Source organism: Bombyx mandarina, chromosome 10 (assembly GCF_030267445.1).
Source record: "Bombyx mandarina strain Sakado chromosome 10, ASM3026744v2".
NCBI classification, from domain to species: domain Eukaryota; kingdom Metazoa; phylum Arthropoda; class Insecta; order Lepidoptera; family Bombycidae; genus Bombyx; species Bombyx mandarina.
In genome coordinates this window covers 13,797,543-13,818,076 of record NC_143217.1, presented here as the reverse complement: position 1 = coordinate 13,818,076, position 20,534 = coordinate 13,797,543, and the positions used below count along the sequence as shown (strand labels likewise).

At 39.9% G+C, this 20,534-nt stretch overlaps 2 protein-coding genes across 12 annotated transcripts in view; one reads left to right on the top strand and one right to left on the bottom strand.

Moving 5' to 3' along the window:
- Positions 1-20,534, bottom strand: part of mmd (disintegrin and metalloproteinase domain-containing protein mind-meld) — a 937,314-nt gene that overhangs the window by 863,219 nt on the left and 53,561 nt on the right. The window lies entirely within an intron of this gene.
- On the top strand, positions 19,477-20,528 carry LOC114248943 (carbonyl reductase [NADPH] 1-like). The gene has a single exon (XM_028182382.2). It carries the CDS (start codon positions 19,636-19,638, stop codon positions 20,464-20,466), a length of 831 nt encoding a protein of 276 aa, XP_028038183.2. The 5' UTR covers positions 19,477-19,635; the 3' UTR covers positions 20,467-20,528.

Sequence of the window (20,534 nt, the reverse complement as noted above, 5' to 3'; positions counted from 1 at the left end):
TGTTGTCCGTGGACAATGCGATAAACTTGTCCTTTATATTTCATTGCACTAAATGCCTAGCTCGTTCGCGATTGTAATACCGGCTATCAATGGAAAATGTTTATTAAGACGTGCAACAAAGAGGTCAAGAGAATTTTTTTTTATTGCTCAGATGGGTGGACGAGCTCACAGCCCATCTGGTGTTAAGTGGTCCTACTACCAGTAATTACGCAAATTATAATTTTGCGGGTTTCATTTTTATTACGCGATGCTATTCCTTCACCGTGGAAGTCAATCGTGAACATTTGTTTAGTACCTACGTATTTCATTAGAAAAATTGGTACCCGCCTGCGGGATTCGAACACTGGTGCATCGCTACATATGAATGCACCGGACGTCTTATCCTTTGGACCCCGATGACGAAGTGAATCACTCATTTTTATAGAGGTCAACGTGTAATCCAGCGCTTCAATACTGTATCAAGATAGTCGGAAACATTAGCGTTATGATTCTAGTGACCTCTGGCAGACCATCGGGCCATCGATACCAAAGATAAAAATGTTATTAATCTAATCCGTTGGGACCGGAACAGTCTCCCGGTTCCTATTTGCGGAACACTCATTACTCGCACTCATGTATTCGATACAGAGGCAAACATAGACAGAAAACGAGTTCGTTTTAATTTTCCGCCTGACTCATCACAAACTTGTTCAAAGGCCAACATTTGCGGGACCACTTTCTACATATGAGTCCCACAAAAGCGATGCAAGGAGAGATACAGGCTATGTTATATTTGCGAATTATTTATTAGCTCTGCACATATAATTTAACTTGTGTAGAGTGTGTTTCGACTTATCTATATATATAAATAAAATTGGAGTGTCTGTTTGTACTATTGCAATAACCGGTTTTTACTACATGCATATTATGAATATATATACGGTTCATACACCAAAATAACATTTTTTACAATTTTTGTCTGTCTGTCTGTCTGACTGTTTGTTCCGGCTAATCTCTGAAATGACTGGACCGATTTTGACGAGACTTTCACTGATAGGTAGCTGATGATATAAGGAGTAACTTAGGCTACTTTTCTTAGACTGGCTCTGCCCCGCGGCGTCACCCGCGGTACGAAAATAGTTGCGGGTAGCGTCGTGGGACTCAGCAATCAGTAATAAAATTTAATGTTTCCGAAGCAAAGCGAGGGCGGGTCGCTAGTTACGAATACAATGAAATGAAGGAAAGAACTTGAGTCACCTCGTGTGAGCAGTTTTCGAAGCCCGGCGTTATTTTTTTTTTTTATTGCCTTTGTAGGCAGACGAGCGTACGGCCAACCTGATGGTAAGTGGTTACCGTCGCCCATGGCCTTCAGCAATGCCAGGAGCAGAGCCAAGCCGCTGCCTACTGCCTAATACTCTCCACAAGCCTCGTTTGAAGAAGGACATGTCATAGCGTTCGGGAAACACCGTGGAGGGGAGCTCATTCCATAGCCGGATGGTACGTGGCAAAAAAGACCTCTGGAAACGCACTGTGGATGACCGCAGTGGCTCCAGGTAGTATGGGTGAACTCTACTCCAGTGGCGGGCGGTGCGATGGTAAAAACGAGACGTTGGTATCATCTCGAACAATTCCTCAGAGCACTCCCCATGGAACATGCGGTACAAAATACAGAGGGAACCGAAGTCCCTTCGCAGACCCAGAGGCTCCAAGCGATCCGTGAATATCACACCTCTTTACATAGAAGTTCTCACTGAAGAAACCAGTGACGTGAACGAATTAAATTAATACTTACTTATTCATCTATTTTAAATTTCACTCGCTCATGACGCATCATGACGATTTAATTTAGATTGAGTACAAAGTTAGTTGAAATAGTAGTCGATAATGCACTGTTTCATAAACTTTTTTCGTTTTTATTGCCTATTCTAGTGATAGGACGTATTTTTCCCACATGATTTGATATAATCAATCTACCGATTTATGCCGCAAAATAATTGCAATTTTCGTGTCAAATCTGCCGATTTCTGCCGCGTAGCACTCGTCTGCTCGGAATTACTCGTTGAACACATTTCAGCTAGAAGCCCTAAATGATACACATGAGTTATATAAAATCGGTACATTTTAGTTGTATTGTGCTTCATAGTAGAAATAGGCAGGTCGGTAGTACCTATCTGTGCTGCCTCGTCCTGCTCTCTATCACCAATGGTGATAGGACGTCTGTGAGTCCGCACGGGTAGGTAGCACCACCATACCTATTTCTGCTGTAGAGCAGTAATGCGTTTCGGTTTGAAGGGTGGGGCAGCCGTTGTACTGTAAGAAATGAGACTAGAACACATCTCTCAAGGTAGGTGACAGCATTTACGTTGTTGATGTCTAAGGGCTTCAGTTATCACTTAATACCAAGTGGAGCGTGAGCTCGTCCGCCTATAAAAGCAATAAAAAAGCGGCAATCATTTAGTTACGTATAAAATTTAAGATGTTACTTATTGCTTCAATGTGATCGTACATATTATAATGTCATTTAAGAATATATGCTATGAAAGTATCAAGTCGAAAATGTTTTTATTAAAAACTAGCGACCCGCCCTCTCTTCGCTTCGGAAAGATTAAATTTTATTATTGACAACTAAGTCCCGCGATGTTACCGCGCAGTTATTGTCGTGCCGCGGGTGACGCAGCGGCCGAAGCCTAAGTTACTCCTTATATCATCAGCTACATATCAGTGAAAGTCTCGTCAAAATCAGTCCATCCATTCCAGAGATTAGCCAGAACAAACAGACAGACAGAATACAAAAAAAATTAAAAAAATATTTTGGTGCATGTACACGCATTTAGTAAAAAGTGGTTATTTTATTATTACAAATAGACACTCCAATTTTATTTATTTTTATAAATATATAAAATAATATTTAAGCGTAAAAAGAAAATAAAAATATAAAATGTCACTCGATAATTTAAATATCGATTTCATCACATCTCTACAAATCCTTGCACTAGTCAAAGATTTCCTTTAGCTTGTCTCGCACATTCACTGAGCCAAGAGGGTACACCAGCACATTTAATCTTACTTTTTTTGGTTCAATGAATATCGTATCTCAACATAGTTTTGTTTGAAATATATCCAAGAAGATGCCAATGTGTGAGATCCGTATAGAAAAACGAAGACATCGGAAAGTACTGGTGATTGACATGATGAAATGTAGAGAAAACCAGATACAAAAAAATTTGGGGTTTAAGTATGAAATTGCCGATTTGTACTGAAAAACTGAAATTCGTTTTTTTTTTCACTCAACATATTTATTTAATCAAAATATGTACCATTATTATCTATATATTGCTGCCATCTAATAGAAAGGTCATTTATGCCTTTGCGATAGAACTCTGGTGATCTAGATTCTACAAACTGTGTGAAAGCATTTTGTACTGCCTCCTGGGAAGAAAACTTTTAATCACGTAGAAAATTGTCCAAACCACGAAAAAAATGGTGTTCTGTTTTTTTTATTATTATTTCTTAGATGCGTGGACGAGCTCACCTGGTGTTAAGTGCTTACTGAAACCCATTGACATCTACAACGTAAATGCGCCACTTACCTTGTGGTATAAGTTCTAAGGTCTCAGTATAGTTACAACAGCTGCCCCGCCCTTCAAACCGAAACGCATTACTGCTTCACGGCAAAAATAGGCAGGGCGGTGGTAACTACCCGCGCGGACTCACAAGAGGTCCTACCACCAGTAATTACGCAAAAAAGTAATTTTGCGTTTGAGCAAGGTCTAACGAATATGGAGGGTGGCGAATGATTTCTAATTGCAGTTCCAGTAGAGTTAAATCAGTTTCTCTTGCTGTATGAGGTCTCGCGTTATCATGGAGCAATAATGGTGAAGATCGATTCATTAGTCGGGGCTGTTTCACTGCAAGTTTTGCTATCATTGTTTGGAGTTTGGCACAGTAGACTTCTGCCGTTATTGCTTGACCAGATCGGAGAAAGCTACAGTGAATAACACCATGCTGAGACCATCAAATATTTACCATTACCTTTTTATTGGGAAGCTTTGCTTTAGAACACTGTTGCGGTGTTTCACCTGCGTCAGCTACTGCAATTTTCGCTTACGGTTATCTTAAAGAATCCACTTTTCATCACATGTCACAATTCGATTCAATATTCATTTATTTCTGTATCGATTCAACAAGGCAACACATGTTTCAACACGAGCTTCTTTCTGCAGATCAGACCAATCATGACGCACCCATTTTTCATATTTTTTTATTATATTTCATTAATTTGACGCAAATCAGTCAATTTTTTTGGTAAGGTTTGGTAAGGTAATTGTTAAATCATGCCGCTAATTCCTGGGTAGTTTTTCTCGGGTTGGCTTTCACCATCTCTTTCAATTCTTTGTTATTCACACGTGCAGCCGGTCTTCCACGTGGTTCGTTCTCCAAATCAAAATTTCTATCACGAAAGCGCTTAAACCAAAATCGCACGGCGCGTTCATTAGCAGTGCCCTCTCCAAACGCAACATTGATATTGCTAGCTGTTTCGGCGGCGTTAGTTTCGCGTCGAAACTCGTATTCAAAAATCACTTCACCAAATTCGGACTTAATGTGTTTAGGTACTTGACCGAGACACATTTTCTGAGCTACTTACAACGCGAACTGAACACCGTGACTTTAAAAATGTTTTTTATAGTTTGTAATACGAGCTGTGTGATATATTAAAATATACTCTCTGAATTTTATCTCAATTTTCTATCATTTAGTTCTTCCAACACATCTGTAATTCCCGAACACTTAGTGACACAAAAAGAAATTAGCAATCAGTTTAATATTTTAAGATTTTAACATTAATTATTGTATACTAAGAAATTGTTATCAGGCAGACGGCGGTTTTAATGCGCTTATTCGTCTCCGATCTCACAATTAAAAAGAATCAATCACGACTAAACACAAACACTGAATTACACAAAGACGTCTTGAAGGTTCACGACAGTCGCAAACTATCTGCCGCAGGTGGTCGCATGCATTTAAATCGAATATTAGAAAACCGGATAACCGCCTCACGACCGGTTCTAGGATACGTGCAGTTAATGACGTTAAAACCGGTTTATTGGATATATGCGGTCGCCGGGTAATACTGTTACAACGGTAATTTTATCCGTACGTGATATCCTGTATCGAGAAAAAATTGGAACGACAGTTAAATTCATTTTTACGTAAATTGATAGATGAGGCCACATTGATTTGAGGACCTATATATGTATTTTCCTTCTCTACGGCATATTTCTCTATATTTTCTCTTTGTATGGTATTTCAAAAATGTGGTCCAACCTACGTCCAACATTTACGCCCTAAGACCTACCGTGTTGTCTATTTGCAACTGTAACACTGCATAGCCGACCAAAAACTTCGCAGCTGACTTCTAAACCACAATAATTAACAAGTAATTTTAAGAAGTCTGAAAATTAAGCTTAAAATATAAATTATTCTCGTACCGAAAAGTGGTTCTGAAGTACCAATTTTTTACCCCAAAATAATCTTAGATTGCCTCCCGCCACATAATTTCGGATTATTCTCAGTCAAACTTTCTTTTGTTTCATAAAAATTCAGGTGAAACATTCGGACCGAGTCGAAAGTAGCCACGTACAGTCAACATCAAAACTTATCGAGTATTTATTTTTATTATTTATAGATTTTTATAATCTTTTATGTTGTCGGTATTTAATATATTTGGAGAATTTGTTCAGTTTCGTGATCACTTCGATATTTAAATTTCTTCTAATGTTTGCTTGCTTAAGAAACTATTAAAACATTTATTGAACTATTTCATCCTTTCACCTTGGATGTCGTTGATTGCCACAAAAACACAGTATTAGGCTACTTACACGTGCGAGGTTACGATAGACCTTAGCGCTAGTAATAAACTACCTACCTCACAGAAAAAATTACGGGCGAGGGTAGAATGAATTCGAAAGGGAAAAGAAATTTAGGAGAAAACACTTACTACTACTGTTGATTTAAGGGAATTAAGCATAAGTTTTTTTTTATTGCCTTTGTAGACAAACGAGCATACGGGCTCCCTGATAGTAAGTGGCTACCGTCACTCATAGACGTCAGCAATGCCAGGGGCAGAGCCAAGCCGCTGCCTACCATTAAGGATTCTCCGCAAGCCTCGTTTGAAGAAGGACATAGCGCTCGGGAAACACCGTGGAGGGGAGTTCATTCCAATACCGGATGGTAAGTGGCAGAAAAGATCTTTGGAAACACACTGTCGATGAACGCAGCGGTTCCAGATAATATGGATGAACTCTGCTCCGAAAGAAGTAGCTGGAGGTAGTAATAATATTTCTCATAACGATAATACACCCGTCATTTAAGCACTGCACAATTCATCATCTGCGAAACATCGTGCCACATAGCCTCGCATCGCGAGAGCATCAGTATCGCAGGATCCGACTGATGCATGACCACGACCACTCTGTCAAGAGTGTACGAACAGGAAGGAAATTCATCATCATCATCATCAGCCTATAGCAGTCCACTGCTGGACATAGGCCTCTTCAATTGCACGCCACTGAGCACGAGTACCCAACCTAAAAGCTTCGATTGAAGTCCAAGCTTTCCATCCATCATTACCACGGCCGTTCTTAAGCATTCACTTTTGCTGCGAACTGTACATACTTTGATTAAAACTTGATTTTTTCGAGTGGCGGGCTTAGCCGCGGGCCGATCCGTTGCCGCTCGTACCTTTACGATTATAAGCGGCCCATTTCGAGTTACCATACGTCTCCTTTGAAATCTTTCAAGTTTTCAACTTTCATTAAAATAAATTCATGTTTATAGCTTTTATTTTAATGAAAATGAATTACAAATCTTCGTATCTATGCTATAAAAATAAATGATTAGACCAGTAGCTAGCCTTATCTTGAGGTTTAGATAAGCATCTAAACTCATATGGACAATGACGCTCATGCTTCACCTGACGCTAAGCGTGTACCGTATATACCGTAATAACCGAGTAGCAATAAATAGAAGCGACGGTGAAATAAACCTGTGTATTTACAAAAATACTTTTTTTTTTATTGCTTAGATTTGTGGACGAGCTCACGGCCCACCTGATGTTAAATGGTTACTGGAGCCCATAGACAACTACAAAGTAAATGCCCCCACTCACCTCGAAACACTCATGTCTTAAGTGAGACCTTAGAACTTATTCTAAGGTCTCGCAAGACATCCTACCACCAGTAATTATGCAAATTAAAATTTTGCTGGTTTGATTTTTATTACACGCTGTTATTCCTTCCCCCTAGAAGTCAATCGTGAACATTTATTATGCATGAATTTCATTGGAAAAACTTGTACCTGCTGGCGAGATTCGAACACCGGTGCATTGCTACATACGAATGCACCGGACGTTGTATCATTTAGGCCACGACGACTTCCTTCGACATCCTTGTTCTAATGCGACCATTATATTGTGTTATACAAAAATAAATAACATAATATTATATATTCTATTCTATCAGCCCATAGTTGTCCATTGCTGGATATATGAGTGTCTGGATATAGGACATAGACAAATAACATCAGTGTAATTAATGTAAGCAAAAAATTTCACAACATTCCAATTGAATACATAATTAACTCATTTGTTCCACGATATCCACGTTATATGTAATGCGAAACGTTTTTTTAATCGTTTTTTGTTTTTTCGTTTTGTTTGTCGATGAACTCGGCAGATTTCAATTTAGATGATAAAAACAATTCGGTTCGGCTGTGGAGAGAAGTTTGATCGATGGCTTGCAGCCCGGTCGATTGGGACTACGCTATGTTACTCGTATTTCGAATAAATATTATTGACTAGCTGACCCGGCAGACTTCGTAGTGCCTCAATTGATAAATAAAAGATCTAAACTTTTGTATAAAATAAACTTAAAACAAACAAAAGGAATCCGTCCGACGGGGGACACATCAAAGGAAAAATAAAATTGTTATTTTTATTTAATTTCGAACATTTTCATATTTATCTACCTTTTAAACCTTCTCTGGACTTCCACAAAGAATTCAAAACCAAAATTAGCCAAATCAGTCCAGCCGTTCTGGAGTTTTAGCGAGACTAACGAACAGCAATTCATTTTTATATATAAGTATATAGATTATTGTCTAGAATTTATGACTTCGATCTTTCGTTAGGATTACTCACATATTCGAATTCAATTGAGAAATTCGATATTACGTTTACATATGCTTTAGAATTTAGGCTGAAGCAAATCGAAGTCCGTTCGGTCGGCCTAAAATAGTATGACGAATTAACTAATGATCTGCGCGGGATCTCAGCTGATGCCTGATGATAAATTCGATAACAGCATTTAAAAAAAAGAAAACTAGTATCTGGTGTGGTGTGTGCTGGTCTAGAATAGCACCACCCGGTCTCTGCCATGAGTGTCGGTAAAGGCAACTAAGAGATTCACCAGAGATGGATTCACTGTAATCGCCCACCGTTGTTAAGTATGGCAGTACTACTTATTGTGGACTCACAATGGTTTTTTTTTGTCAGGAGGAAATCGCCGGACTTCCACCCTCCACTGGGGATGGAGGGCGGGGCATGTCGGAGTCGAACCAACTAAAACCTCCTGTCGCTCAACAAGCCACGTTCGAACCTCGCATGAGGCAGAACTCATGAAAAGGCAAAGGGGGGAAAATGAAGTGCTTAGTGCGGAGCACGATAAGATAGACAATGCAATCTATATTTCGACCACATGTCTCAAAGTGGGTGGCGGCATTCCGCTCCAAAAGTGACTTTACACCATGTGGGCCGTCAGCTCGTTGACTCGTCAGGACAAAAAGAATAAACGCTGCAACTATCATATTTCTTACTTTGATTAACGCACAATTAGCTACATTATTATAGAGTATATATAGTCTACATTGGTGCCCGTGGACATCACCAATCTATTTTTCACGCAATGCGTTTCGAAGTGAAGAAATGAAGTCCTAGAATTAGACTTCACATCCCGAAGGTGTCTACATTTGCCGTTAGAAACCGAAATGTACTTCTCTGAAATATATGTCGCCATAAAAATAATAAAGGCAAATCTAGTTTTTGGAAAAAATTGTGCGGATTCATGTTATTTTTGCCTATTTCTTTCCGATTAACTTGAAAATGTTCATTCAACTTTGAAAATGTTTACTACACATCAAAGGCGATGGCAAGAAATTACAAATTAACAAAAAAAATTTTGTAACTTCGCTCTAAAATCCTGACCAACATTAACCGAATAAAAAATAAGAAATAATTTAGTAATATTGAATAAAACAAAAACAGTTTTTTAAACTACATACGTATATTTAAAAAAAGAAAAAACTATAATGCATAAAGAGTATATAATGGAACGCGTCAATAAAATGCTTTTTTATTTAATTTGTGGGTTTTGTTTGATTGTTGCAATAATTAACTAATGATAAATCAAAATGTTGTACTTAAAAACTATAAGTTATTAGAGGCCTCCCTCCACGTTAAAGATGTCTCCCAACAAACATTCCTCTCCGAGCGCTAACCTCGGAACACTTTCACAAATCAGTACAGCATCGACGACGTATCTACCCCGTAAACTTGGCTCTAAGTGTCCCCTTGGCTTCAAATAATAAATGAAATAGCTCCGGCGCGAGTAATAGGAGAGAGAGCTAAGTAAATTTATCAAAACCAGAGTTGTTCGACAAAGTACAGATGCATTATTCATTCGTTCAGGTGCCGTGCTTGCTCCTCGCGGATTATCTCCGCCGCGAAACTTCGGAGGGGGTAAAGACAAATTTCGCTCATACTTTTGTTGATAAACTTACTTTTTTTTTTTTTTTTTTTATTGCTTAGCTGTGTGGACGAGCTCACAGCCCACCTGATGTTAAGTGGTTACTGGAGCCCATAGACATCCACAACGTAAATGCGCCACACACCTTGAGATATAGTTCTAAGGTCTCAGTATAGTCACAACGGCTGCCCCACCCTTCAAACCGAAACGCATTACTGCTTCACGGCAGAAACAGGCGGGGCGGTGGTACCTACCCGTGCGGACTCACAAGAGGTCCTACCACCAGTAATTACGCAAATTATAATTTTGCGGGTTTCATTTTTATTACACGATGTTATTCCTTCACCGTGGAAGTCAATCGTGAACATTTGTTGAGTACGTATTTCATTAGAAAAATTGGTACCCGCCTGCGGGATTCGAACACCGGTGCATCGCTTCAACACGAATGCACCGGACGTCTTATCCGTTAGGCCACGACGACCACATAGATTTTCTGGTGTCTCGGTCTCTATTGGAGATTTTAACGGCTCTGTACTCGTTCACGATCGTGATCCGCTCAGATGCTGCCTCTGTTTTATACTACATCTTTTTTTTCCTACCTAAGTCGATAGCCTTGAGAGGATATTTCAGCGTAAACTTAACTAGTAGGTGAGCTCACGGGGCTCAAACCTGACGGCGTCGCTAACACGAACTCTAGCAAAATCCGTGCTTCGCAGAATCTACCACCGGATCGGAAACGTGTAGGCAGACGAGTATACGTCCCACCTGATGGTGAGTGGTCGCCGTCGCCCATGGACTTCAGCAATGACAGGGGCAGAGCCAAGCCGCTGCCTACCGCTTAATACTCTCCACAAGTCTCGTTTGAAGAAGGACATGTCATAGCGCTCGGGAAACACCGTGAAGGGGAGCTCATTCCATAGCCGGATGGTACGTGGCAAAAAATACCTCTGGAAACGCACTGTGGATGACCGCAGTGGCTCCAGGTAGTATGGATGAACTCTACTCCGGTGGTGGGCGGTGCGATGGTAAAAACGAGATGCCGGTATCATCTCAAACAACTCCTCAGAGCACTCCCCATGGAACATACGGTACAAAAACTCAGTGGGGTGTGTCTGTGGGCTTCGTCGCAAGCGACAGGTTCGACGAGAACGAAGACCGGGTACTGCACCAGACTACACGTGACAAAAACCCACGTGGTGGTAAATGGTTAGGGTTCATTGTAGGTATTTTTATTGTTACGCCGGTAAGAGTAACGCGATCTGTCGTCGAATAGCAGAAACGAATATCAAGAGATCTACTAATATCGAGAATGCTCGAGAGGTGTAGCGCCATCTATTATCAAATAGCAGAAACACTTATCGACTCGCCTTATCGGGAATATTCTCGATAACCCTAGACTTGTCGTGGCGACTATAAAAGCGTTACAGAGACTACATGAACGACCGTGTGGTATAGTGGTAAGTGAGATGGTCACTACACAAAGGGGTCGCGGGTTCGAATCCCGTTAAAGGAAGATATTTGTATGATGAATATAAAATGTCTTTTCCAGGGTTATGGATGTATATTAAACATATGTATGTGTATAATAAAAATCTTACATTTATTTCCGTTATCCGGTACCTGTAACACAAGTTCTTTACGAACTTAGCACGGGACCAGTTAACGTGGCGTGATTGTTAGTAAAATATTTATTTATTTCTTATTATTATTATTATATTATTATACAATAATCGGTTCTACTCGAAGCGAATCAGCGTACGGATCACCTGAAGCGAAGCGGAAGAAGTGAATTGCGAATTGTGAAATGTTCCTAAGGCGTTCTAAGTGTTAAATAGAGTTATAATTTGTACTTCACTGGAAGTTTTATTTATCACGAATTCCAGCCCATAACATTATCATAAAACAGTGATATGACAAAAATCATTTTACGGTGCCTAGTGGGCGAACTAATCGCAAACAGAGATTTCTTATAGTAACTACAGGAACGTATTTTATTTGACAGATGATTGAACGGTCTCACAGCCCACCTGATGTTAAGTGGTTACCGGAGGCCATAGACATCTATAACGTAAATGCCGCCACCCACCTTGAGATATGAGTTCGAAGGTCTCACTATAGTTACAACGGCTGCCCCACCCTTCAAACCAAAACACTTCTGTTTCACGGCAGAAATAGGCAGGGTGGTGGTACCTACCCGTGCGAACTCACAAGAAGTCCTACCAGCAGTACTAGTGGTTAGTTAATAATTGGTGACTACCCGAACTTGACCGCAGAAATAGGTGCATCGCTTGACAGAAACGCAAACAGTAATCCTATTTAATTCTATAAGCAACGATGCGACGCCTTCAAAAACATTCCGGGTGTCCAGTCGCGAATAAATTTCGAAATGCCATCTCTAAACGTGTGCAAAAGAATGATAAAGGCCACGTGTTTTATAATTTGACTAGCTTTTGCCCGCGACTTCGTCCGCGTGGAATAGTTCATAAATAATGCTTTATTTGAGTACAAATTTGGTTAGCATAAAAAACGTTATAGTGAGGCTAACCTTAATAAATAGACATATGCTGGACTTTTTTTTAGATCTTTTAAAGGGGAACAATTCTGTCATACATTACTTTAGCGAAACTTTAACCGCTTCTGCAGCGCGCGCAGCGGAAACTCTAAAAAGGTAAAAATAACCCCGATTTTGAAACACTACTGGTGCTCCCCTTGTATTCTTGTAGGTCTTAGCGTGATGTTATATAGCTTATGGCCTTCCTCGATAAATGGGCTATCTAATACTGAAAGAATTTTTTAAAAACCAACCAGTAGTTCCTGAGATTAGCGCGTTCAAACAGACAAACTCTTTAGCTTTATAATATTTAAATTAGTATAGATATAGATGTTCAGCAAACCGGTTGATCATTTAAATCAATAAAATTAATCCTAATGGAATAACATCGCTCTGTGTCGCATCGTATCGTCGACAATCAGTCGGGCCAAGAGCTTAGATTGCTAAAATACCGCCTTCTCTAACTTCAGCGAACAGTAATTCTAAACTGAAAATTGAGAACTTTTTCTTATTCACACTAATTATGACAAAAAACACTAATAGAACGATTATTTTCAGTTAATTGAAAATTGTTTATTTTATAATGTTTTGTTAGAGAAGTGGTGCTAATTATCTTGAGTCCTTGTTGTGAGAGGTGAACATTAGCATCCTCCAGAATTTGGCGAGGTTCAGGCCTGATTAGTATGACCTGAGATTAGCGCGTTCAAACAAACAAACTCTTCAGCTTTATAATATTAGTATAGATTCGTAATTCAAAGCGGACCAGGACACGCAGCAATCGTACGTAAAATTTCGAAAGGTATTTCTGAAAAATTGCCATCCCGGAAGCGGTACAGGCCGCTCGACGCGCCACAAACGAGCTTAAAAAGCGAATTACAAATAAAATCTTTCAACGGGCACACCCCGGGTTGCCGGTGATCTTTATTACAATCAAGCTAAAGGCTAAAATTGATTGGGACTCTCGACCGTATTTCGCGTACCTGGAATTGAAATAGGAGAGAGAACATTGAAAAAAGCTGAGTAAAACGTAATGTGTGTGTCGTCTCAGTGACGTTCCTTATTTAGAATTTCCGTGTTTTTTTGGATGGTTCCGATAAATGTTTGATTAGCCAGATTATATGTTCACGTATTGGCATGGCCTGGAGTAGCACGATAGAACACGTGCCTTAGAGTCAAGAGGTCACCTGCTCAATACCGCGGCATTGAGATCTCATTTTTTTAATTATTTTTTTTTGCCCTTGTAGGCAGACAGACGAGCATACGGCCCAACTGATGGTGAGTGGTTACCGTCGCCCATGGACTTCATCAATGCCAGGGGCAGAGCCAAGCCGCTGCCTACCGTTTAATACTCTCCACAAGCCTCGTTTGAAGAAGGACATGTCGTAGCGCTCGGGAAGCACCGTGGGAAACACCCTATTGATTGATAACCTAAGGAGCTATTCCAGCTTTGCCCGGACGAGTAGGTGAGTTCACGGGCTCAACCTGAGAGAATTTGCTAACACTAGCCCTAGCAAGAGCAGTGCTTCGCTTAATCTACCACCGGATCGGAATCACGACCTACTGAGAAGATTCGATGAGAAACTCAGTGGGCTGTGACCTCATTATTTTCATACCACCAAACTTATAGCATACTAATCAGGTCCCGCAGTTCCACCCGCAAAATTTGCAATTCCGAAAGTACGACGCACGTTTCACTGCGTGGTCCATAATTACCAGTCGATATATAGGTCTGGTGGTACGTAAAATCACGGACAAGCGCAGATACCGTCGTATCTATTACAGAACATATACCCGACAGTGGTCACGTCATTTACTATCGACATCTATACTCGACATCATATATATCGACATCATACTATACACATCGAATGCTTGTTATCAAAGCATTCGATGTGTCAATCCAGATTATATCTGTATGTTTTTGCAAAGGTACTGGTGGTAGGACGTCTTGTGAGTTCGCACGGGTAGGTACCATCACTCTGCCTATTTCCGCCGTGAAGCAGTAATGTGTTTCGGTTTGAAGGTTGAGGCAGCCGTTGTAGTGTAAAAACGGAGACCTTAGAACTCATATCTGAAGTTAGGTGGCAGCATTTACGCTGTAGATATCTATGGGCTCCTGTAACCACTTAACACCAGTCGTGAACCCGTCCACCCATTTAGGCAATAAATAAAAACATAATATATAAACGTGACGTATGATCATGGTCTCGGCTAGCAAATTATTGATATGATTTTGCTTGATCCGCCATGACTTCAATACCTCGGATCCCAGTCTAGATTCCCGACCAGAATATCTTTGTTTAAAAACTTTTGGTATTCGCCACTTGGTGTACTTTTTTATTGTCTTATATTCGTTCTGTTTCTGATAACATTGTGTAGAGCTTGTTTGAGATGTGATCTTCAAACCGTAGAAGCAGTTTTAAACATACCTTATAACTCTGCTTAAGGTATACGCAAATACTACGAAATTACAACCGAATATCAGTACTCGATAATTTAATCAAATACCAAACGCTAGATAAACGGTACGCGATAATAAAACATAACGCAGTTAACATAAGTGTCACTGCTGAAGTCGTCTTGGCCCAAAAGATAAGACGGTGTACTCGTATCAAGCTAAGCGACTATACCAGCGTTCAAATCCCACCAGGAGATCAAATTGTTTTTAAGACGCACTTAATAAGTGTTCAGGAATGACTCCAACGACGAACTAATATGAAACTTAGTTACATATACATAAAGATCAAACTAATTATAGGATATTTTGTAAGCTCACCATCCAAAACTTTTCTACTTCTATGCAGTTATTCGTGCTTAATCAAAAGGCTGGGACAGTCTTTATTAACAACAAGCGGCCCGCTCCGGCTCCGCTTGGGTATTTAACAAAAATTTCAACGATATTTAACGTTGTTTTATTTTTTTAAATAAAAGAACACTTATTGCAGCATGGCTACAATGGACATATACTGTCGCGACACTTTTTGTAAATAATAATGTGTTCTATAAAGTCGTATTATATTATTTTATTCTATCATCAATAGTTTTCGCAGGGCACGCCGTGTAAAGAATATTTTAGGTAATTTTTTTACATCTTGGGTTACATTATTGGAGTTTTTAGTAAAGATTCATATTTAAAAAAAAAAAAAAGATTATAGCTTATGTTACTCGGGAATAGTGTAGTTTCCAAACAGTGAAATAATTTTTCAAATCGGTTCAGTAGCTTCGGAGCCTACAATACAAACAAACGGAGCCCTTCAATACAAACAAACCTTTCCTCTTTATAATATTAGTATAGATTAAAGCTTAGACATCATTGTTGCAGAGTGTGGCGACATTCATACAGCTATGTCTATGAGCTCTGACAACCACATATGACATATGTAGACAGGTACCATGGACTGCCGTGAGATGAGTCTATTTTTATAGAGCTAATCATCCAAAAAAGGCTCTCTGCCATCTGCCGAGAACGTATTATGAGCTTCTCCGGACGCAGCACGCGGTCTCCTAAAGATTAATTACAGAAGCTCAATATTTTAGATCGCATAGAAATCAAGCGCGCTATCACCAGATGGTCAGTTGTAATAACGAAAGCGATTGGTGGTTTATACCTCGATTGGAGGTCTATACCTCGCAGTCCATGCCACCCAAGACCGAAAACTATAGAGGAAAATCATAGTCGCGATCCTCAGCAATGAGGGAACGATAAAGAAGAAGAAAACAGGTAATTTCACAATAAAATACATTGCATTTTAGGTCTAATGTAATGAGGATTTTCACTATATCTTATCACCATCAGGTTAGATTAAGTGGCCACCAGCGATTAAGTGGTTACCGGAACTTATAGGTACCGTACTCAACAAATGTTCACGATTGACTTCCACGGTGAAGGAATAACATCATGTAATAAAAATCAAACCCGCAAAATTATAATTTACGTAATTACTGGTGGTAGGACCTCTTGGGAGTCCGCACGGGTAGGTACCACCGCCCCGCCTATTTCTGCCGTGAAGCAGTAATGCGTTTCTGTTTGAAGGGTGGGGCAGCCGTTGTAACTATACTGAGACTTTATGTCTCAAGGTGGGTTGCGCATTTGCGTTGTAGATGTGTATGAGCTCCAGTAACCACTTAACACCAGGTGGGCTGTGAGCTCGTCCACCTATCATGACAATTAAAAAAGAAAAAAAAAAGTACAACAGCGTGAGTGCCGGCATCCAAATTAAAACCTGAGTTCAACATATCAGCTGTTTTAACATTTATGCCCTATGCTTCAGAGCGTGACGAGTGAATAGTTCGCGGCAGATATAAGTATATTGGCGATACAGGACTGCGCCATCGTGACTTAGCAACTCACAATGCTGGCTTCGTTTATTAAATGATTTAATTCAAGTAACGCGACTATCTTACACAGAACTAGTTATTACGTAACCGATATTGTTACGCATGATTCTGATAAACTGGCACATATTTTCCTTATCTGTTTTCGTTGATTACAATTTAAAAAAAAAAAAGAACTCTTTATATTGAATTTGTAATACCTCGTCGGTCAGTAGTTCGAATCACCCAATCACAATTCGCGAATATAGTTTATTATTTACGAAATTTTTTCCTTTATTTTATTATTATTTTTATTTATTATTATTATTTTACTTCCTATCCGACTTTGAAAGAACTCCACGGATATACATACCTTTTTGAATCGAGTTTTTTTTTTTTTTTTATTGCCCTTGTAAGCAAACGAGCTTACGGCCCACCTGATGGTGAGTGGTTACCGTCGCCCATGGACTTCAGCAATGCCAGGGGCAGAGCCAAGCCGCTTCCTACCGCTTAACACTCTCCACAAGCCTCGTTTGAAGAAGGACATGTCATAGCGCTCGGGAAACACCGTGGAGGCGAGCTCATTCCATAGCCGGATGGTACGTGTCAAAAAAGATCTCTGGAAACGCATTGTGGATGACCGCAGTGGCTCCAGGTAGTATGGATGAACTCTACTCCGGTGGCGGGCGGTGCGATGGTCTAGAAACTACTCTAGTACTAACCAATGGACAGCGGTTCAGCTGTGTTCACTACTCATATTCATGATCATCGATGACCACTTACCATTAAATGAGCCACACATCTGTACACCTAGAATGGCAATAGCAAAAAAACAATCTAAGATAAGTCAAGAAACATTGCGAAATAATCATTACTTGTTTACTGCGTAGACAAAATTTGATAACAAATATTTGTGAAGTAAATCACGAATGACATAATTATAATACAAAGCATCGTTAGCTAAAATGTTTTCTTAATTAATTAGGTGGAGTCTTTCTATTAGCTAATTAAGTTTTTACATTAGAGTATTTATTTGGAGATGTTTCAATTTGTTTTCTTAGAACGAAGAGAGCGTATTAAAAATAAAAAATAAAAATAAAAAATAACTGGGAACATATCACGCACAGTCATCTGGCCCCAAATTAGGATTCCCTTTGTTATAACAGAGACTGACATGCATACTTATATATATTTTTTGGATAATAAACACCCAGACAAAGAGCAAACAAACCTGTTCATCACACGAACGTATGCCCGAAGCGGAATAGAACCCACGACCCTTGGCGCAGCTGTAATAACTGCTAACCACTGCACCACCGAGTCACTCATAATTTACTCAGTATAGCGGGCCGAGCCGACTGTTTAGCCTTTAAATGAAAGTGTTTGATTACTTTGATGGGGCACAAAAGTACTGGAGTGGAGACCTCGTACTGGACATCGTAACGTGGGCAGACAGCCAACGAGGTGGACCGATGATCTGATCAAAGTGGTTGGTAGGGACTGGATGAGAAAGGCAAGAGACCCGCAAAATTATAATTTGCGTAATTACTGGTGGTAGGATCTATTGTGAGTCCGCGCGGGAAGGTACCACCACCCTGCATATTTCTGCCATGAAGCAGTAATGCGTTTCGATTTGAAGGGTGGGGCAGCCGTTGTAACTATACTTGAGACCTTAGAACTTATATCTCAATGTGCGTGGCGCATTTACGTCGTAGATGTCTATGGGCTCCAGTAACCACTTAACACCAGGTGGGCTGAGAGCTCGTCCAAGCATCAGAGCAATAAAAAAAAAGAAAGACAAAGACAGTAGCATTCGAAGAGACCTCCACTCAGCATTAGGCGGACACGGGTTGAAGAAGAGCTTGATTACTTCGTGGCAGAAATAAGCAGAATGCCGTACCAATTAGCAAACTGTCATTCAACCTATATACCTGCCTATCACCAGTAATATAATCGGAGACTAAGTCTAGAACCTGCGACAACAGACTAGAAGCAAATAGCACCACTTACTGCTGCGATAAATTATGTTTCACTTCTTCTTCTTCATCGTTCCCTCGCTGCTGAGGATCGCGATCACATGTGACTTTCCTCAACAGTTTTATATCATGAGTGGCATTGCCGTCCATGGTATAGACTACCAAAGACCGCTTTTTTAACCAGATCTGACCATCTGACTGGTGTTCTACCCTCGGCGCGCTTGCCTTTTATACGACCCAAAATAAGAGATTCTTTATTATAATGTAATTCACTACAACATTATATTTCAGGCAGAAACAAATTTAGCTTCGCCTAGGCAAACTATGTTACGGTTCGTAGCCACAACGCTTGTGATTATTAAATTTGAGCCGTCATTTACAATATACATGTTCAGGGTAGCATGACAATATCGTGAAATGCGTGAAAATAGGCCGTTCGTTTTCTTCCAATAACTATTTTCATTATTAAAAAACTAGTATTTTTGTGCTGTAAATAGCGGGTGAATTTGTATCTCAGTATGGCTGTGGTACTGAGAGTATTGAAGCACATAAAAATCAGAAGATAAATGCCGCGTACCTTGAAATATAAGTTCAATTTTCAATTATACTGTATTCTCTGGAAATCTCACCAATCAGACCGGACCGTATTATTATAAGACGGTTAAAATGAGCTCAATAATGTTATTTACACCTAAAATACACTATTCCTTCCCATCCGTACCAATAACAAATTTATAATTCAATCAAATAACAATGGGTGAAAAATGAAATACACTTTTGATTTTAGATTATTTATAGGTATTTTTTTTATTTGTATTTGTTCAGGTATTTGAAAATGAAATCGTTTCGTTTCATTTTATTTGCAGCATCAAAAAACTGATCTCATCCCACAAAAGTGTCCGCGTTATCAACAGCACATTATCTCGCTGCTACATTACGAAGCCGATAACACGACGATTGATGGAGTGATAACATCGATAAACAAAACCTCGCCAGCAGTGTCTAGTCGGACGCTATGTGCAACGTAGCGCTGGTCGTCGGCGCCGCAAGCAACCTCGGATACCAAGTCTTAAAAAAACTCACAGAGACTCACAAAGGAAAAATCTACTTCACTACAGAAGATGACACAGCCGGCTTCAACATCTTCAAGAGTCTGGAGAGGCCCGACATCGAAATCAGCTACTTGCAAATGGACATCACGTATACAAAGAGCATCATCAGACTGAGGCACTACATCCAGGATCTAGACGAAAGGATCGATTTGCTGATAAACCTCACCGATTATGTGGCAGAGAAGAATTTATCGAATTTCGAAAAAATCCGACGAACTTTAAGCGTTAACTTCTATGGATACATAAACTTTGGGAAACTTGTGTACCCGCTACTGAACGAAAACGCTAGAGTCGTAAACGTGTCCGGGCCAGCCGGTCTTCTAGCCACAATCGAAAACGAAGATATAAGGAAGAGAATCAGCGATCCCACATTGACAGAAGATGAACTGGTCGCTTTAATCCAGGAATATGAATACGCCGCGAGAAGGGGAGTAGAGAAGACTGAAGGTTGGGGCATGAATGTGCATGCCGTGAGCAAAGTAGCATTAAATGCTGTAACTTTTCTACAGCACAGGGAATGGGCTGATAAAGGGATTATAATCAACTGTGTAAACCCTGGAAGTTTGAGCGGTCGTGACGGAAGAAGAACTACTAAGATATTCGAGGAGGGAGCCAAGGCCATACTGTATCTAGCCCTAGAAGCACCGTTAAGCTTAAAAGGGAATTTCGTTTGGAGCAATTATTCGGTGATTGAGTGGAATTCGGATCCGTACGTGGAAGTTACGACAGTATGACGTATGTACATAATTAGTGATCGTGTGATGGTAGAATTGTAAGTATAATAACTACATCTAAGTAATTC

Coding starts and splice junctions, on each gene's coding strand:
- LOC114248943 (XM_028182382.2), top strand. CDS start 19,636: ATGTGCAACGTAGCGCTGGTCGTCGGCGCCGCAAGCAACCTCGGATAC.